Source organism: Apus apus, chromosome 11, assembly GCF_020740795.1.
Source record: "Apus apus isolate bApuApu2 chromosome 11, bApuApu2.pri.cur, whole genome shotgun sequence".
Taxonomy (NCBI): Eukaryota; Metazoa; Chordata; class Aves; order Apodiformes; family Apodidae; genus Apus; species Apus apus.
In genome coordinates, this window is record NC_067292.1 from 20,759,811 (window position 1) to 20,779,986 (window position 20,176).

At 57.8% G+C, this 20,176-nt stretch overlaps 2 protein-coding genes across 7 annotated transcripts in view; one reads left to right on the plus strand and one right to left on the minus strand.

Moving 5' to 3' along the window:
• The window catches only part of KATNB1 (katanin regulatory subunit B1), a 20,593-nt gene extending 19,349 nt beyond the window's left edge, over nucleotides 1-1,244 (plus strand). Inside the window, exon 21 of the mRNA XM_051629157.1 lies at nucleotides 979-1,244. The gene's annotated coding sequence lies outside the window, so the exon portion shown is untranslated. The remainder of the gene's footprint in view (nucleotides 1-978) is intronic.
• KIFC3 (kinesin family member C3) lies at nucleotides 846-20,139 on the minus strand. Of its 6 annotated transcripts, XM_051629147.1 has the most exons (21): nucleotides 16,035-16,167; nucleotides 15,391-15,505; nucleotides 13,608-13,747; nucleotides 12,826-12,967; nucleotides 10,662-10,858; nucleotides 8,331-8,396; nucleotides 7,765-7,905; nucleotides 7,436-7,675; nucleotides 7,028-7,201; nucleotides 6,760-6,907; nucleotides 6,541-6,671; nucleotides 6,333-6,444; nucleotides 5,905-6,086; nucleotides 5,717-5,821; nucleotides 5,332-5,462; nucleotides 4,597-4,720; nucleotides 4,054-4,183; nucleotides 3,727-3,956; nucleotides 3,009-3,143; nucleotides 2,404-2,512; nucleotides 846-1,904 (listed from the first exon to the last, which is right to left on the minus strand). In XM_051629147.1, the coding sequence occupies exons 1-21, from the start codon at nucleotides 16,050-16,052 to the stop codon at nucleotides 1,879-1,881; spliced, it is 2,796 nt and encodes a 931-aa protein (XP_051485107.1). In that variant the 5' UTR covers nucleotides 16,053-16,167; the 3' UTR covers nucleotides 846-1,878. The 6 variants fall into 6 exon arrangements, with proteins under 6 accessions (XP_051485107.1, XP_051485106.1, XP_051485104.1 ...); XM_051629146.1 differs by lacking the exons at nucleotides 846-1,904; nucleotides 16,035-16,167 and adding an exon at nucleotides 20,019-20,139 and having other exon boundaries at nucleotides 2,160-2,512; XM_051629144.1 differs by lacking the exon at nucleotides 846-1,904 and having other exon boundaries at nucleotides 2,160-2,512; nucleotides 16,069-16,167.
• Between the last annotated feature and the right edge of the window lie 37 nt (nucleotides 20,140-20,176).

Consider the following 20,176-nt stretch of genomic DNA (forward strand, 5'->3'; position numbering starts at 1 on the left):
GCTGTGGGGAGTGGATGCAGGGAGCAAGTGGGAGAGCCAGGAAACAAGTGTGAGAGGCAGCACCAGCCCAGGTGGCTTTGCAGAAACCCTGGGGGAGGTTTCACTGTGCTGGGTAGTTCCCAGCCCAGCAACGTCATCATTTGTGGCTGGTCCTTCTCCATGGTCGCACGCAGGTCTTGGTGCAGTGGCAGGGCTTTGTCTGCTTGGTTTTCCATGAGCTCCTGAGCTGGTGTTTGGGGATGCAGGAGCCTGTTTCAGGTGGGTAGAGTAGGGCCAACAGGAAAGCTAAAGCCAAGCCCTACCTTGCTGATACTTCACTCAAACCTGGTCAAGTTTTAGGAACAAAAAGGAGCATCCTGCTCTGCTCCCTGGCTCTGGTGGTGGCTCAGGCAGTGAGGGGCCTGGCAATGTGCCATTACAGGCCCTGGGCTGAAGATGCTCCATGGAGCTGATGATGTGTGTCCTGCCTGCACTGCAACCCCTTGCTGCCTGCCCCGGGGCTTTCTGGTGATAATTTCACACCAGGATCCAACCAAGGTGTGAAAGGCTCCTCCAGCCTCCAGCCCCAAACTGTCTGCAGAACTGGGAGAAGCTGGAGAGCAGGGAGATGGAGCAGGATGCTGCAGGTGCTCACTTAGGCTTGGACAACTCAATTGCCTGACAAAGGAGCCCAAGAGCTGCAATCTGAGGGGGGGAACATACTGGCAGGCAGAGCCTGCTACAATAGGAAGGGGTCTGCTGGGCTTTTCCAGCTGTGGGGGAGATACTGCATGTGGGGGGGGGAAGCACCCACCCAGAGCAGGGCTCAGACCCACTGCAGGGAAGTAACAGCAGCACAGGAGGGCTGGCTTGAACAGTTTATTTAAAATAAGTTTTGTTACAAAACAGGATTATTGTCTTTAATTATTAAAATACATAGAAACATCTAATCTTACAAAAGGCTAAATTTATTTTTCCCTTTTTTTTTTTTTTAAATAGGATATGCTACGGAAGAATGAGAGGAGAGGGCTGCAGAGCCATCAGTGCATCCAGGTGGTTATTTGCAGCAGGAGGAAGTGGACCTGAGGTGGCTGCACAGTGCAGCAGGTGGCAGTGCCCTCCTCCCCTGCCCACTGCTGTCCCCACGCACAAGCCCACAGGCTTTTGGGTGGGAGGTTTGGGTTTTTCCTGTTTCTTTTCCACTTTTTTTTCCATTCCATGACCATGTAAACAGGGCATAAATATTTCAAACACTTTCATCTCAACCACACTGTGATCTCTCAACAAGACAACTGCTAAATAACTTGACAATAACTTCATTCAAGACTGCTAAATCCACCCCAGTGCCGAGGAACAGGGACAGCCCCGTGCCCCCCATGCATGGCACCAGAGCACCTTCATGCAACAACGAGGGGAAAGGAGCTGCTGGGATGTATTTTTTTTTTCTGGCTTAAAATGGAGGAAGTGTTGCTCTGAAAGCCGTGGGGCAGCTGCCCACATTGAAGCTGTAGCCAGGCTGGCCCATGGGGGTAGCAGAGACATGTCTGGGGGCTCATCTGGCTCTGAGCCCCCTCTTCCAGTTAAAAAAGCAAAGCTGGAGAGACGGATGGAGCACGTAGCAGCTCCCTGCTCTGGATAAAAACGTCTGCCCAGCAATACTGCAAAGTCAGAGAGCTGTGTCAGAGGGGGCAGATCCCTGCCCAGCACCACTGTCCCCCACCCTGAGATGGGGATCCAGCTGCTGGGACACCCCGGCCCACGCTGCTCATGGCAAGAGGTGCCACCACCCTCTGGTCGCAAGTCCTGTTGGGTGAGGGAACACCCGTGAGAGGGTGAGGGTGCCTTCGTGTCTCCCAGCAGCCAGCTCGGTGAAGCACCGCGGCGGCAGGGCTGGCTCTGTCACACGGGGACCAGCCTCAGCTTCCCTGGGGGCAGAGACACGTGTGGGTCACACCAGACAGTGGACATGACCACGGCTGCCCCAGCCCCATCCGGTGGCATTCCAGCGGGTACCACAAGCATCCCCACCAGCTCCCGCCAGCGGCACAGCCCCGCGCCCCTGCCCTGCCCGGGAAGCGGGGCCGAAGCAGCGCCCGCCACCGGCCGCGGCCGCGGGCACTCACCTGGCAGCCGCGGCTGCCCCTAGTTCAGGCTGAAATCCGAAAGGGAGAGAGGGTCAGGCTGGGGCTGCTGCCCTGCAGCATCGCTGCCCTCGAGCCACAGCAGCACCTTCACACCGGGGTGCTCTTGGGGAAACGCCAACCAGGCTCCCACTGGCTAATTAGCCATTCGTTAATGAGCTGTTACAAATCAGTTGGCTCCCCCGTGCAGGCTTTGCCTGCCAGCACGTGGCTGGGATGAGGCTGGTGGTGGGACCTTCCTCTGATGGAGATCCCCTGCCTGGAGCAGGTTCCCAGCACTCACCTGAGGTCTGGAGCTTCCTGCGGATGGAGGCGGAGCGGCTGGAGAGCTGCCCAGGGCTGGGGGACGTGTGGGCCCGGCCAGGAGGGGCTGCAGTCCCCGGTGAGTCACCCTGGAGTGGAGATGGAACACAGCCCCTGGGGTCAGCCCAGGCAGTCCCAAGGGGAAGGGCCCAGGGTGGGCTCACAGGCAGGTCATGCTGCTGGGGCAGCAATGCCCAAATATGCTTGGGGGTACCGTGGGGCTGCTGCAAAACTGGGGGTGAGAGAGCCAAGGTGGCAGAATTGGCTGGATGTGACAGCCTGGGGACAATGGAGATGGCTCCTGGGGGACACCCAACAGCAGAGAGGTTGCCCCGGGAGGCTGTGGATGTCCCCTCCCTGGAGGAGTTCAAAGCCAGGTTGGATGGGGCTTGGAGCAACCTGGTCTAGTGGGAGGTGTCCCTGCCCATGCAGGGGGTTGGAACTAGATGATCTTTAAGGTCCCTTCCAACCCAAACCGTTCTATGATTCAGTGAAATGGCCTGGAGACCACGTATGGGGGAAAACAGGGACATCCCCCCTTGGGGTCAGTAGGAGGAGGAAGGGCACCAGTGGCCCCTTGGTTACCTCCAGCTGCTCCTGGCTGGGCCAGGAGACCAGCTCAGCCTTGCGGGAGACAGGGCCCAGCTCCACGGAGCGAACTCTCTCGGCAAACTTCAGGGAGCAGAGAGTCTCGCTGGTGTTCTTCTCGGCAGGGGAGACCTGTGGGCAGGCAGGAGCAGGCAAAAAGTCACCCTGCCAGTTGCCTGCACACCCCCAGGGCTCCCTGCCCCAGCAAACACACTGATGCTGGGCTGTGAATTGCTATTATTAACCCACTGCTCCAACCGCACCCAGGCCAGTGTCTGAGCCAGCTGGATCCCTTGTCACCAACTGCCCCACCACCAGGGACAGCTGGGAAAAGCTGCAGCAGGTGGCAGGGGCTTGGACACCCCTCAAGGGGGTCAGGGGGCCACAGAGATGACAGAGCATGGAGAATGGAGCAGCTGCCAGAGCATAAAATCCTCCCAGCAATAGAGGGGACAGGAAGATGCCAACATGGACAGACACTATGGCCACAGCGACCACATCCATGTGAAGGCAGGATGGTGGACCTCAGAGTTTATCCCTTGTCCTCTTCTGGGAAACAGAGGTGGGGACAGAGCTGCCCCTGGCGCCATGGTTGCAGCCCAGATGATGTCCCCAGGTGCAAGCCAAGTCCCCTGGTCCCAGTCCAGCCCCAGTCCAGCCCCAGCCCCCAGCATCCCACCTGCCCGTCCCAGCAGCAAACCCACCCAGACCCTACCTGCACCATCATAAGGGTCTTGCTGTCACCACTGAGTGAGTCCTGCAGCAGGTAGGTGAGCTTGGAGTTGCGGAAGGGCACGTGGCCCTGTCGGGAGCGCAGGGCATAGATGACATCTCCCAGTGCCGAGAGGGACTTGTTGATGTGCTGGGCCTCGCGGAGCCGGCTGCCCTCCGCGCCCGACCGCCCCACCCGCTCCGACCCCGCCAGGTCCACCAGGTTCAGCTTCCCTGGAGATACACAGACAAAAACCCCAGCTGTGGTCAGCACTGGGGTCCTGGGGTGGCCTGGACACCCCAGGGAGGGGCTTTGCTGCCCAGCACACACCTGTGGTGCGGAGCCCCGTGCTGCGGTCCAGGCCACGGACGGTGATGATGAGGAGGGCGTGGGAGCGGGAGCTGTGCTCGTTCAGGTTGGTGCACTCTGTCGCCCGGTTGACGTGGCCGAACTCGAAGACCTGGGGAAAGCCCCAGGGAGGTGGGAGGTGAGGCCAGCCTGCCCCAAACCCACCACATCCCCACCTGGAGACCCCGAGGGAAGCAGAGCCAGTGACAGGCCCCCACGAGGTGCCTGGCCCATTGGGGTGATGACCAGGTCTCAGCCAGGGTGACACAGGGGAGGCAGAGGGTGACAGACAGGGCATTGCGGTGACAGCCGCTATCCCACTAATCCCCAGAGCCACCCTGGCCCCCTGCTTTTATTTTTAACCCCCTGCGGCTCATCCCATGGGACAGTGACCGTCACATCGCACTCAGGGATCTATTTTGGTCTCTGTCACTCTCTGGTGCTTCAGAAATACACCCGAATCCAGAGGTCCCGCACCAGTGACCCCCCCGTTCTTGGCAGCCCTGGTGCCCCGTGTCCCCGCACCTTGTTGATGTCCTCCACGCTCTGCACTCTGAACTCGGTCAGCCCGGGCACATAGAGCTGCCCACTGCCATCGGGGCACAGCTTGATCTCCAGCTTCTCCTGCGGCTCTTTCCCCAGCAAGTCCCTGGGCAAAGGGAAACCCATCACCATCCCCACCCTGGGAAGCGACAGAGGCTGGCTCCCCTCCGGTGCTGCATCCCCACTGCTCCACTGCCAGAGCAGCCACCTCCTCCCAGGGATGCTCCACATCCCATTTATAGACCTCAGTTCCCCAGCCCAGACCACACTCCCCATCCCTGCTCTTTATTGCTATTCCTGACCCCCACTGTTGTGCTCCTGGCCTCTCCCCTGGCCCCTCCTGCCACTGCCCAGCCAGGGAAGGAAAATATTTCTCATGCTCCCAGTTAGTAATTTCTAAATATAACATCCAGGGAGGAGAGGGGCATGCCCTGGCTGCTGCATCAGGGTCAGGGGGAAGATGGCAGGGGTGGGGGCCTGCACAAGTCTGTAAGTAACAGAGCTCAACAGTGAGTGCTTAGAAAGGTTGGTGAGCACCAAAAAATTAAACAAAAATAAAAAGAAATCCTTGCCTGGTGCAAGGCCCTGGGAACAAGCTGTGTGGCTAAGGCAAGGCCGGGGGAATGGGGAGGAGAGTGGCATGGGGTGATGCCTCCTGATGCCAGCCCCCCAGCAGCTCCACACACCCCACAAAGCCTCTCCCCTCCCTGGTTGTACCTGAGCGACTCGTTGTAAATCTCGGCGGCGCTGACACTGATGCTGTAGTCCCAGTCGGCCGCCTTGCCCCGCACCTCAGAGAAGAGGAGCTGCAGGGCCCGCTGGTTGATCCCCGGGTTTGCTGCTGTTCCCTGATGGATTGAGGTGAGAAAAGGGGGTGAACACCCTCTTCCATTTTATTCTGTTTGTTTTTTTTTTTCAGCAGGAGCAAAGCCCAGGGGGGTGTTGTGGAGGGATGCATAAACTGCTGGGCAATAGCAGTGACCATCACTGGTACACACTGGAACCAGCTGGACCTCAGCCTGGTTTAGGGAGGGGACCAAGACTGGGCACCATGGAATTGGAAGCCAGGGAAGAACAGGGAAGCAAAGACAGACAACTTCACCTCCATGGTGTAGGTTTTTCCTGCCCCAGTTTGCCCATAGGCAAAGATGCAGACGTTGTAGCCATCGATGCAGGAGGTGACCAGGGCTTGAACCTCCTGAAACACCTGGGGAGGGGGAGTGGGGAGGGTCAGGAGGAAGTGGCTGTGTCCCCTCCCCTTGCTCTGGCAGCATGGATGGCAGCACCCACCTCCTCCTGGGATGCCTGTGGTGGAAAGACCTTATCCAGCTCGAAGGAGACCTGCTTCCCCTTGTGCAGCAGGTGCAGGACAGCATCATCGTCAGCGTCAAAGGTCACCACACTGGCTGCCTCCGGGCCCTCACCATCCTCCTTCGTGATGGGGCGGACTCGCCCAAAAACACGGATGTTTCCTTGGGATAGTTGGGTGCAGATGTGGTGTCAGCCCCAGCACATCCTGCTGTCACCCCTAGTCACTGTCACACACCTCATGGCTGAACCCTGTGTCCCTCTGCTGACTGATACATCCCATTGCCCAACCCAGCATCTTATGGGAACATGGAGCAGTCCAACTATGGTACTGGCGGGCAGCAGGGTGATGCTTCCCTCCCCCTCCTGTCCCCTCCCAGGGACATGCTCTCCCGTGATGGGACCTGCACCTTTCAGCCGCACCAGGTCGTTGTGACACTTCTTCCGGAGCTGCAGCTCCCGCCGGTACTTGCGCAGCAGCTCCCGATTGGTGCTGTGCACCTCCTCAATGGCCTGGCCTATCTGGGGGGGATGGATGGACACCAGTGGCTAGAGTGACCCCCAGTATCCCCACCCTGCACAGGGAGGAGCTGGGAGGGGTGTTTCTGGGGGCCTCACCTCGGCCCTGGCGTTCCGCAGGGTCTCCTGGAGGAGCAGGGGGAAGTTGCGAACCTGCCGCTTCAGGCTGTTGTAGTCGTGGGTGAGGGTGCGCAGCGCTGGCTGCAGCGTCAGCAGGTTGGTTCGGACACCTGCAGGCACAAGGCAGGGTGAGGGGCAGGTGACATGACACCCCATCATGAGCCAGGCCACCCTGTGAGCCCCCCAGCTCCTCCTCACCTGCCAGGTTCTCGTGCACTGCCTTCATCTCCACTTGGGCGCGGGAGAACGCTTCTTCGATGGCGCGGTTCTTCTCCTCCTCCATCGCCTGCATCTCCTCCATCATCTGTCCATGGGCTCGCTCCAGCTCGGCTTCATACATGGTGATCTGGGGAGGGGGGGGGAAACACCGAGCTGGTGACCACCCGCCACCACATCGCATCACCCAGTGAGGACCGCGCTGGCAGCAACTGCAGCGGTTCCTGATTTGCACTTGCCACCCTCGGACCTGAGCTCGGAGCTGAGCCACTGTCTTCTGGGAGCTCTGCAGCTGCTGCTCCATCTCCTTCAGCACCTGCCGCTGCATCCCCACCTGCTCCTGCAGGTACTGGTTTCGGGACTGGCTCTCGCACAGGGCTTGCTTCGTCTTGGCTGACTCCACCTCCACTGTTTTGATGATATACTGGGGGGAAAAGCACCCAGAGATGAGGTGTACTGAGGAAGAAGCACCTGAGGGGCCCAGGATGGAGCTGGTGTTGCTCCAGAGGGACTAATTTACAAAATTACAGTGCTGAGCTGATGTGCTGAGGGCAGAGGGATGGGTGGCAGTTGAAGGGCACTTGCAGAACACCCGCTGGGTGCCCAGCCCTGCTCCCCTTGCCCAGCCAGGAGACAGGGAGAGCCTGGTGGTGCTCACCTTTATCTGCTGGGGCTGGGACTTGAGGCTGGCAATGGTCTCCTGGCTGTCCCGCAGCCGCCGGCTGAGTCGCTCCTCCTCCTCAGCCCTCTCAGCCAGGGAGTCCTTGAGCCGCAGCTCCACCTCAGCCAAGCGGTTGGTCTTCTGCTGCACCTCCACATCCAGCTCGGCCAGCCTGGCCCGCATCTCCTCTGCCTCCCGCTGCAGCCGGGACAGCCGCTCCTGCAGCCCAGTGTTCTCCTGGTCCCCAGCAGTACAGCCCAGGCTGTATCACCCCTGGGTGCCTGTCACCCCTGGGTGCCCACCCCCCTGCCACCGTCGCGGCTCACCTGGAGGTGGGCACAGTCCTGGCACGGTGCCGGCAGCCGCCGCAGCTCCTGCAGCTCCCCTTCCATGGCCTTCATCTCCCGCCGCAGCTGCTCGTTCTCCGCTGCCAGCAGGTCCCGGTGCTTCTCCGCATCTGTGCCACCCTGCCAGGGAGGGGATGGTGCCTGCTGCACCCAGGACCCCCAGACTACCACACTGGGGACCCCCCTAGTCTGCTGTATTGGGGACCTCCAGCCTGCAGCACTCCAGGAGCCCCAGCCCACCATTCCAGATAGCTCCACTGTGCCCATGGACCTCCACTCTGCTGCCCTAGGGAACCCCCAGCCCCCCGGAGGGGCTTTTGCTCCCTGTGTCACTGGTTGTTGCATTGTGTGGGACAGTAATTCCCACAAGTTTTCATCCCACTATGTGTCTCTCTTGGCTTGGAGGGTCAAACTTTGACTCTGGGGAGGTTTTAATCCTTCGATATCCCCCTGCCATGTGCCCTCTCCCTCCGCAGGGACCCACAGCTTTGGCGCCCCATGGGGTGAGGGTGGCTCAGCTCCATGCTCCCAAGGTGGTAGCTCACCAGCTCCGAGTGCAGCCGGCTGATCTCCTGCGCCTGCTCCAGGAGCTTCCCCTTCAGTGTCTCCACCTGTGAACACAGGCAGGGTTAACCAGGAGGCACCTCAGCAGCTTCCAGAGGAGTCCCTGCAGTGCCACCCAGGCCACCGACGTCCAGTCTGGCTCGCACCGTCCTTATGCCTTAATTTTCCACCTTGCTCTGAGCACCTGATTCACATGAACTGATTAAAATGAGTGTTAATGAAAGGCTTGCTTTGACCTTGTTCGACCATGGGTATAATTTGTCCATGTTGAGCATCAGCAGAAACCATTATTAAAAAAAAAAAAAAAGCATCATCATTGGAGAAGGAAAAAAACAAACCCATCTGTAATTTTATTTAAAGAGCCAGAAGCACCTTGTCCTGCCCTTGCTTTGCTTTGCCTTGCCTTCTCTTCTTTCTAGGAAAGTTATTTTGGGAGAAAGATGGAGCAGGAGCTCTTTGAAAAGTCCACGTCTCAGAGTCCAACTAGAGGCCACCCCTATCCCAGTACCTGCCCATCCCCTGGAAACCAGGCTGTCCTCCCTGCAAAACCAGGCAGATTTCATAAATCCTCCTGGTTTTTGTGCAGGGACCAGCGGGGTTCCCAAAAAATTATGCAGTTATTCAAATGAGCAGTGGAGGCGAGTGCTTGGTAAAGCCAGTGGGTTCTGGAGATGTGTTTTTCCAGGCACCACCCACCTGCACCCTGCCTCCTCCCCATGCCCAAACCCCGATGGCCACTGGGCCACATCGTTGTTTCCCCAAAACTCACCCCAGAGGGAGCCGGACCTGGCCACGCACTTCACCATCCTCCCCCAGATCCCAGCCTGGCTTCCGCATTCCCAGCATCCGGAACCCGCCACAACACCAAACACCTCACTGGGACGCAGCAGCTATTGCCCCATCCCAACAGCTAGCTTCTCCTAAGCAACTGTGGGCCATAATTTAGGAACTGCTGATTAATACCAACTGCAGACATGCTGACACGGTGCTGGAATGAAGGAGGACACTTTATTAAGCCACGCCCTTGCAGCGACAGGAGCTCCTCCTGTGCACCCTGTTCTTGGGGGGCACAGCCAGGGGCGCCGTGGGGAGACTCCAGGCATTTCTGGCTCTGAGCTGGTGAAGGTGGCAGCTCCCTGCTGGGACCAGAAACCCCCTCCCTCCCCAGCCAGCTCCTCTGCTCTCGCTGTGGGGTTGAGGGTGCACGCAGCACACGCTTGGGTGGGAGAATCCCATTTCCATATTCAGTGAGGGAAATCATTAAGATAGTTTTTAAAAGTATTTTTAAAAAAGGGAAGGGATCGAGAAGACCAAGTCGTGGCTTGCTACAGGGAAGCTGCCACCCCAGCCAGCACTCACGCGCTGGAGCCTGCCCCAGCTCCCCATGCCAGCAGCATCCAAAAATGCCAATTCACCTCCATACCCTACCTGCTCAGGCATCTCCGGCCACATCCTGCTCTCCGGAGGAGACCGAGACTCCTTGGCAGCTGAATCTGGCTGGAGCCGTGGCCCGGCCATCCCCCAGCTCTGGAAGTTGGGGTCAGCGCTTCGCTCTGGCCGGTGTCGGCAGCGCTTGCTGCCAAACTGGCCGGTTCAGGGCTGGATCCTGCCAGAGCTCATGCCTGTGTCATGCCGAGTATGCCAAACAAATGCAGGACAATTACCTCCGCCTTTTTGACACCCGTGGAACAAGCTGAACCTGACTGCAACAGCTTCCACAACAGCCACATGCAAATCCCTTTACGAGCAGCCAGAACCTCAATCTCCCTGGTCCTTCAATGACCCAGGTACTTGCGCTGGGGATGCGGCTGCACCAGCGCAGGAGATGGTTTTGGAGGGATTCTGGCTGCAGTGACCAAAATGTTCTCCCCTTTCATAGACAACTCTGCCTTCATGTTTGCTTTTCACCTCCTGACTCCAAAGTCACTAAAATTAATCTGCTGGGTGAGTCTAATGAAATGATCCTGTGCTTGGAGGACAAACGGTTGCCACAGGGCTCTGACCTGACACCCAAACCCCTCCCAGACACATTGTGTCCAGGCAGCTGCACACCTTTGCTGGCATTGTTGTGGTGTCACTGTAAGGTTGACTGGGGGCTGTGATATCCCGAGGGAGGTGCGGACAATGCTGGTGGGATGGACATGGTGCCCAGGAGCATCCCTACACACCTGAGCAGAGAAGGTGCTCCGGGATGGAGATCCTCCTTCCCAGCACACCCCTGGCTAACTGCAAGCCACAGCATTCTGGCCAAGCCACAGCCCAAAGCTGGAGATTGTGACAGACCCCCTCATGTTCCCCTGTTCCCACTGTACCTGGCCTTGCAGCTGGAGTGAGAGGGAGAGCTCGTCACTTTCACGGGCAGTGAGCTTCTCTTGCAGCCCTAGCAGTTCCTCTTGCAGCCGCAGCTTCTCCTCCTGCAGATGCGCCATGGAGACCATCACCTTCTGGATCACTGGGAAGGGCCGGCTGGCTGGCAGGCTGGAGCGTTTCCCACCACAGAGCCGTCCTCCTGCAGTGGGAAAAAAGATGGAGCCAGTCAGGATCAGGACACCTTGTTGGATGCCAGTTATGGGAAGGGTCCCCAGGGGCTGCTTATGGTGGGAAGTGAGACTTTTAGAAGACCCACGGAGAGCTGTGACATGCTGGGAGGTGCATCCCAAGAGCCGCGGTGCCGACCATGGTGGGGGTCTGCCTGGGTGACCCCTGCACAGGTGGGAGCTGATGGGATCTGCTAATGCCAACAGAGCATCCTAGGCCATATGATGGGGCCTGCCCACACCACTGCCCTGTGACCCACCCTGAGACGCTGCTGCCTCGTTCAGATAACAACTGCCTTCACCACAGCGCTCTGATTCATCCCCACAGCCTTTTTTCTGAATGAGCAGGTGCTGGTACAAACCAGGACGTGATGATGTTATTAAAGACTGCAGCGTTACCCGCAAATATAATGGAAGCCAAATTAAAATGACACAGGTACCCTGAATGGCTGTTTTGCCTAATCCTTCTGCATTCAGCTTTCTGACCTTCTTAGTATAGTATGATTTTAAACATCATTTTCTGCATGTTAACAGAGCCACCAGTGCCGGCAGAAGCAACCTGGCCATAGATCAGAGCCTACCAAATAAATCCCTAAATGACTTGGTCCTTCCCAAGAAGAAATGAGCTAGCCTGACTCATTCCCAACACGGGGATGAGGCACCGCAGAGGGTGAAGGGCAGCCAGGATCATGGCGGCTCGGCGCCCTTTCCTGCCTGCTGTGGGTTTCATCTGCTGCCACCAGGAACCTGAGGTTTTAGAGGCAGGAGGTGTTGCTGGGAAGTGCTCTGCTGCCTGTGGGCAGATGCTGCCTACTTCATGGGAAACATCCTGAATACAAGAAACAAGACTGTTTTGTCTGTGAATCAGACTTTCGGTCTTTAAAAGAAGTCAAAGAGCCAGCAGAGTGGGCAAAAAATGCAATGCTGGGACTTATCCAGCAACATCAGCAGAGGTGATCACTGGATTTCATCAGCCTGCCTTGGGCTGGATACCCTGAAACAGTGCCAACAGGCCCCAGCTTTCTTTCCATGCAGAGAACTCAGCCCAACTCAGGCAGGGAACTGTGACATGCACTTTAAACCCAACATAGGCAAAACCCACCCCAAAATTCCCAAATTCAGCAGGATGGCCAGCCCTCCTGCTTATGGAGTGTGCAGGGATAAGATTAGAGGAGGCACCGGGGCTCCTGTGGACACCCTGTGTGTCTGCATCCCCCACCCGTGCTGGGACTATGCTGGGACCAGAGGCAGAGTCAGGCTCAAAGCCATGACACTGGCTGCTCCTAAAACTGCTGGGCAGAGGTGATCTCACATGGAGAACAAGCTCCAACAACTCCTCCTGCAAGAGAATCCTTGGGAAAGGAGACGGCAGCTGGACCAGCATGTTATGTACCCATGGGGGCTCTGGGCACAGCAGATAATGCACAATGACCCTCCTGCTTGGAAAACCATTTGGAAAGGCAGTCATATCCATGGCTCTGCCCCATTACCATTGCCACGCCGCCTCCTGCAACCCTGCCGCTTCCCACCAGCCGCCCCGAACCGGGGATGCTGCTGGGGACCAGGCCAGGAGCAGCTCCTGGGACACGCTCCAACAAGCCCAGTGAAGAATGGGAAACCACAGGGATTCACCCGCCCTGGTGCAGCCACACATGGTGTGAGTGCTTCCCCAAATGCTGTGTTTTCCTCAGGGAGAGGAGAGCAGTGGGTTTGCTGGTGCTCACCTGCTCTGTTCCCCTGGTTAAATAATTCACCAAGTGCCTGGTGTCACCTGGCACCTGCCCGGTGTTTGATTCCCACCATGACCCAACCCCCACAGCCACCTCTGTGCACCCTGAGAGAGGAGAGGTCTCCCCAGTACCTGCCGGCAGGAACTGGGTGCCCATCCCATCACATCCTTCCCCCAGTACCCGCCAGCACATCCCACCTTCTCCCGTACCTGCTTTCTCCAGGTTCATGGTGGATGTTGCTGGTGTGGCAGCTGCCAGCTGCCGGGGGGACACCGGCAGCTCCTCCGTGGCCGGTGCCAGGGACTGGTGCCTGGTCTCCTCCAGCCGCTCACCCGCTGTCTCCTGCAGGGCCTGTGGCCAAAAAAAGGAACAGGATGGAGAGTTGGGATACAGCTCCCCATGGCAGGGGACACGGTGGTGGCAGCTAGCAGTCACCAGGCTGGCCAGGGAAAAAAAAAGTCTTCCTGAGCAGGCAATGCCAGGGAAACCCATCTCACAGCAGCAGCATCCTCTGGAAAAGCTGTGTGTCTACCATGCCTCTACATTTGAGGTTCTGGAAGGGTTTTGCCAGAGGAAATTAATCCAGGCTGGGGTGAGATAAGGTGTTTTCCTTCTTTTTAAAGCAGAAGAATTTAAATGATTTGCTGGAAGCCCAGAATGAACTGGGGGCAGGAACACAAGTACAGTGTCCTTCCTCATTCTCCTCCATCCTGCTAGCAAACTCCATTTCTGGGCACTACATGCTCTTACCAGCCTTCCGCCTTGAGCTCTCCTGCCTACATCATTCTAAGTGATGCAGAAACTGTTATTCCGGGCTGTTCCCCAGCAATTTTTGATGCTTTCCAACCCGAATTGCAGCAGCTCTGCTCAAGGCATGCAGTGCTGGCTAAACTGGATGTGGCTGAGGGAGATCAGCCAACCCTTACCAAGGGGTGGTCCAGCAGCCCAAAAATGTCCTCCCCACCCAAGCAGCTGGCTCCCCACTGCTCACCTGGAGAGCCAGGCAGAGCTCACCGGGGCTCGCAGTGTTGGCCCAGCTCACGCTGAGGGTGTCACGGTGAAGCAGCAGCGCGTGCAGGTGGGGTGCAGCGCCCGCTCCGCTCCCAGTGATGAGCAGGTCCTGCCCGTGGCCTGAGGCAGAGCAATAACCATCACTGCACCAACCTGGAAGCCCAGGATGGACACAGCCTTCAGCCTTGCCCAGCAAACCCACCTCCTCCCCACTGCTCCCACTGCACTGGTGTGGCTGAAACAGTGAATGAGCTTTATTAAAAATGTTAATTAGGTTAATTAGAAAAATTAGCCCTTGAGGGGGGGAGACTGGTTGCCAGCAACTAGTAATGAGAATTCAGGGTGTAGCAGTGTAGCATCTGTCTGTCCTCTACAGGATGAGACCCGTCCCCACACTGGGGATGTCCCACCCACCCTCCCCCCCCCCCCTTGCCACAGGCCACTCTGCTTCCCTTGATCCTATCTCGTAAAGCTGCCAAAGCCAGCTTGCATCACCAAAACCGGATGGACAGACCCTGCCAGTGTCACCTCCTTCCACTGCCCCCAAATATTTCCTTTATTTGTCATGCAGCCAAAGCCAAAAGCAGACAGGGCAGCAGCTCCCTGCTCTTCCAAACCGCACAGAGGGAAAACAGCATCTCAAAGAGCTTTTTCCCATGGCTCTGCCATGAGAAATGTGGCTACAGCCCAACAGGACCTGCCTAGGGACTCTGCCCCCTTCCCATCTGCCTGCCACAAGCTCTGCCACTACCACAGGCAGCCAAATGGCTCTCCAGCAGACACAGAAAAAAGCAATACTCCACAAAGAAAACCTCACTAATAGTTTTTTTCCCTAAAATCGTCCAGAGGCTCTTGAGCCTGAGGTGGATGCAGCATCTGGAAGGAGATGTGTCCCCATGTAGTCAGTCCATCGCTCTGGACTTTTTCCCACCCTGGAATTAGCCACAACATTTTGAGTGTCGTGGGAAAATCAAGTGCTTCCAAAGCACTGGTGGATGCCTGGATACAAAGTGGTGAGTTCCCCATCCCAGTGCAGGCAGCGGCAGCTGCCAGAGTAAGCACTAAAAACCCCCATTTTTGGAGGCTTTGATGCCAACAAGAGTCTGTCCGGACTTGTCCAAGTGCCAGGGAAGAAGTGGCACCCAGATGAGTGCCTGCCAGCACATACGGATGGTGAATGCTCAAGCCAACAACAAAAAAAGCCCAAATGGGGGGGGGTCAGCCTGCTCCTTTTACAGAAACCCATCTGGCACCACCGGCAAGGAGGTGGGAAGGGCTGTTTCCCGACAAGCGGCTGCAGGTTGTGGCAAGCAGCCACAACCCGCCTGCCTGCAAAGCAGCAGCTCAGCCGCTGCCGGGAAAAGCCCTCGAGTAGACCCACCGGTGGGATCCGTGCAGGCAGAGACACGGAGCCTGCCAAGGAGTCCAGGCCGGGGAGAAGCCAAGGCCCTGCTTCCCCCCTGTCAGGCGTATTGTTCCCTTCTCCTTACTTGTTAAATTTTAACCTTCTCCCTAAGCTCTTGGAAGGGCCAGGAGGGAGATGGAGGCAGCACTCTGCTTACACCACCCCCCGCCACGGCTGCCTACTGCTTTGTGCCCGCTTCTGAGTCTCCGTTTCTCAAATCCCGTGCTTCATCCGGAAAGAAATGTGAAAAATGCAGGCTGGCCTGTTCCCGGCCTCTCCTTCCCCGGGCGTGAGCAAGGGCACAAAAGCGGCAGAGAGAGCCCCACCGGGAGAGGACGAGCCCCCGCACCGTACTCACCGGCCGCCGGACGGTCCTTCGTCTTCCAGGTGGCTTCGGCGGAGGGCCCGGATCCCAGATCCCAGGTTTTGCGGGCTGTGATCATGGCATGGGGGTCCGGAGCACAGTGACACCTCTGCGGATAAGGGCAAGGAAGGACATCTCAGCCCGTAGCGGCTTCCAGCCGGGAAAGCCCAGGGGACCGTGCTGGAGCCTCCACGACGGTGACACCCTCCCCGACTCCCGAATCCCGCACAAAGTTGCAACAATCTCGAGTTCAGTCCCGGGACTCCCTCCGTGCTCTCGGCGGATGTGACATAAACCGGGGCTGTAATTAATTTACTCATTCCAAAAGCCTTTCCAGGCTCCTCCTAACCGCAAGTTGGGGGTTATTTATTTCCTAGCGCCAGGAGCGCGGGCAGCCTAAGAACAGCCCCGGCTCCCGCAGGACCGGGACCGGGGCTGCCTGGGCGTGGGAAGCGGCCGCGGAGCCGCCCGGCCCGCCCCAAGGGTCCCTTGTTCTCTCAACCAGCGGCCCCAGCCCCGGGGGGCGCGGGTCCGGCCGGGCGGGGCGGTCTCGATCCCACGTCCCAGTCCCATGTCCCAGTGCCGTGTCCCGGTCCCGGTCCCCTCTCCCGGTCCCATCTCTTGGTCCCAGTCCCGACCCCATGTTCCGGTCTCATGTCGCGGTCCCGGTACCATCTCCCGGTCCCGGTGCTGCCGAGCACGAGGCGCAGCCCCGCCCCGCCGATGCCCGCGCCGGTCCCGGTGCGCAGAGGCCCGGTAACCCCCGCTCCGCGCTCCCCCGCTGCTGGTGCCCACTGCAGGCTAACGAGGAACCGTACTGTCGGCACCGCCCCGGGTGCTCCGTGCACCAGCCCCCTCAGACAAAGGAAGTCCCGGTCCGGCCCCACACACCCCCCGCCGGTGCCGGTGCCGCCCCGCGGATCACTCACCGGGCGGGGGCGGCAGCCCGGCCCGGCCCGGCCCCGCCTTGCCCAGCACTTCGGTAACGGAAACACCGAGCTCCGCCCCGCTCCTGTTGCCATGGAAACCCTCGAAAACCCCCCGACGGGCGGCGGAGGCGGGGCTGCCCCTCCCCCGCAACCGGGCTCGGGGCTCCGGGGGGACGGTCCGGGCAGCTCCTGGTGCGTTCCCGGTGCTCCCCCCGCCCGTCCTGCCGGAGCTCCGGGGAGCTCGGGGAGCCCCGGTGTCCCCCCGGCCCTTCCCGGGCATCCGTCTCCCCCTCCCCCTGCCCCATCCTCGTGCTCCCCGGACTCCCCTTGTCAGAGCGCTGGGGGACTCCCGGGGTGTCCCTGGTGTGTCCGGGATGTCCCTGGCCCTGCCCACCCCTGTCCCGGTGCTCTCTGTGGGGCTCACTCCACTCCCTCCTGGCCTGGCTCTTTGGGGTGCTCCAACACCAAACCCTGGCACAGCTGAGGCTGCGGCACATTTCCCCAGGGAAGGGGGGCAGAGCCACCAGTACTACCATCAGGAAGGTGACCATGGTGACAAACCATGCACTCACCCTTTGCCATGTCCCCACCACTCCCAAATGCTGGTGCATCTGCTGACACTGATGTCAGCTGCCACCCCAGGCTCACAGATTCCCAGGGACACAGATTCCACCACAAAAACTACCTGTTTCTAACCTGCGGGTGTGAGGAAAACAGCACGAGGTGCTCCCAGCCCTCTGCAAAGGCCCTGGTGTCAGAAAGGCAATGGAAAGGTCTGTTTTAAATATAATTTATAGGCATTTTTTGGGTGTGCTTTGTGTTTCCCGGTCTGCACTGCACATGCAGTCACTATGTTAATGGCTGGTGTGGGTGCCATGGCTTGGTCATGGTAATTAACTGGCAGTACCGGATATTTCCCACAATAGAACTTGGCATCTGCAGCAAAGGATGCCCCGTGCTGGTGGCTCATATCCATGTGCATGACATGGAGTGATCTGTGGGGAGCAGGGTTTGGTGCCACCCTATGGGGCTGGGGTCCTCCACCCCCCACCTCCCACCTAAGGCACAGCCCTTTGCTTGCTTCTGCCTGGGATTGGAGCAGGATTCGGCCCTGTCCTTCCATCCTATCACCTCCCTCTTGGGCATCCTCAGGGAACCCCCCAGGACATGCTGCCCCATCCCCTGCCATAAGCCAGCCCCACAGATGGGAAGTCAGGTGGGGGTGGGGGAGACACAAGCTGCTCCAGCCCCCTGCCCCAGGGAAAGGGTGCTGGGAAGGGTCACCCCTATGTCCCCACTTGGCCCCTGAGAAGCAAAGGCCAGCACAGCGGCGAGCACCCAGCAGAGCCAAGGGTCACCTACAGACACACGTGTATATCCACACCCATGCACCCCTGCAGGCCCTAAACATTTGTGCTGATTTGCATAAATCCTCATTATCTGTGCAGTTCCATTGGTTGGTTGGGTGATAATATTGAGAGACATAAAGCTACTTTCCAATGGCAGCTGTAATGCTGTATCATCCCTGACTTTATTTATGAGCTGTGAGGGTAAAATAAATGTTTTATGTAAATGACTAAGTAATTTCCTGCCTTTTGAATGCTTCAGGTTTTTAATGGTATTGCAATTATGCAATGCACATAAGTTGTATCAATTACATCAAATAACTGTAAATTAACCAGGCATATGTGTGAATTCCCCAGTTTAGTAAAGTAACTTAATGAATAAGCATGGAGCAAAACAGGAGCTGAGGCAGGGGTTTTGTACCAACAGCCATATTCAAACAGTTACCTGTGAGCATTACAACCCCCCTACCGAGTTGTGGGCCTGGTTTTTCGCAAGGATGGAGTTTTCCAGCAGCCCAGGCACATCAGGCACAGGATCCCCAGGGATCCGGGAGTGGATCTGTTTAGGGCTGGATGGATGCTGGAGCATGATGCCACGTTGCCCCTGGCCATGATGCCGTTTAGCCCACAGCAGTTCTGTAAACCCCAGGGAGGGCAGCACACATGTGCAGGCAGCGGGCACCCTGCTGGCATCCCTCTCTCAGCTGAAGGTATTTTTAGCCCAGCGGGCAGGCAGGCAGGTAGGGGAGTGGCAGCACCTGCCACCAGGGGCACCGAACCGCCAGCATCCAGCAGGCAGTGGGAGAGTGGGCTCGATATATCGATAAACCAACAACCATTAGGGCTAGAACACAGCTGCCCTCTGCCGAGGGCACCGGTGCTCCTCGGGGCACTTGGATCCCTTTGCTCCCAGCACTGCCTTTGCCACAGCTGAAACACATGGCTGGGAAGTCAGGCAGGTTAATTCGCCTTTTGCTTGGAGGAAGGGAAGCTCCAGAAATCGAAACACATCTCTCAGTGGGGCCTTTTGCATTAGGCATTTGTTCTGCCCCAAGCAAATAATTTAACTTCCATAGATGGCTAAAAAATTCCCCCAACCCCAGCAGCATTCTACCTCCCTGCAAGCAGCTGGATAACACAGTGCAGGAATGCCTGCAGGAGCATACCTGAAGCCTCTTGTATATTGGGATGCTTCCTGTGAAAAATTCCCACCAGGCATCGTGAGAACATGTCCCCAGAGCACAATTAATGATAACCCAGCTCATTCTAATTTTGCTTCTCCTGGAGGAGGTGAGGGGATTTCTTAGTATTGCTGAGGCATGGTTTGCATGGAATGCTTCCCAAAACAGGCCAGACCTCCCTGTGTTCCTCCATCACCCTTCCATGCAAAGACAGGCATTTTAATTAAGTCTTAGCACGCTCCTGAGAAATGTAATCCTCATTTTAAAGTTCACCAACTGAATTAATTCAACCTGCAGGCTCCGATCCTTCAGATAGGGTTGTGTGGATGGAGAGTGAGACCGGGGAGGGGTATTGCAAGGCTGGCTGCCAAAACCCCCAGAGCTGGGATGCTGCCAGCCTCGGCATCACCTCTGGGTGGGGGCTCACTCCCCACAGTCAGACCCCACTACCTGGTTAGGCTGGGTTTGGGCTACTAGGGCAGCCTGAGCCTGGAGCTGGTCCAGAGCCAAGGAGCCGGCTGATCTGGCTGGGAGCTGCTGTACACCACCACCAGGCTCCACCTGTGTCCCCCAGTGCAAATTCTCTGTATATGAAGCAAATAATAGAATCACAGAATCCCAGACTGGTTTAGGTTACAAGGAATCTTAAAGATCATCCAGTCCCAACCCCCCTGCATGGGCAGGGACACCTCCCACTAGACCAGGTTGCTCCAAGCCCCATCCAACCTGCCCTTGAACACTTCCAGGGATGGAGATTCCACAGCTTCTCTGGGCAGCCTGTTCCAGTGTCTCACCACCCTCACACTAAAAAATTTCCTCCTAATGTCTACCCTAAATCTCTCCTCTTCCAGCTTAAACCCCATCTTCTCACTCCCTGCCCTTGTCCAAAGCTCTCCCCAGCTTTCCTGAAGCCCCTTCAGGCACTGGAAGGTGTTCTAAGCTCTCCCTTGGAGCCTTCTCTCCAGGCTAACAACAAATTACAAAAACTTTCTCAATCTGCCATAGTCAGGTAGAGAACAAGTCTCCTCTGCAGTCAGGGGAGAGTGGTGCAAGATGCAGCAGCCACCAGGTGGGTGGCTCTTCTCCCCCTCTAGATTTCCTACCTCAGACTGGCTTGCAGAGCCATCCAAACAAAAGCTCCACCTCCCCATCTCCCTTTTACCCACCTTTTCTCTTCATGATATTTTTTAGCTGGCCTCAGGTATGACTTGGGTTTGGCTTAAACGCTTCGTGCTCCTCCAGGCACGGCGGGGCCAGGCTCATCCTGTGCCGCAGCGGCTGCCGGCGTCTGGGAGCTGCTCTGCTGGAGGACGGCAGCTCACTG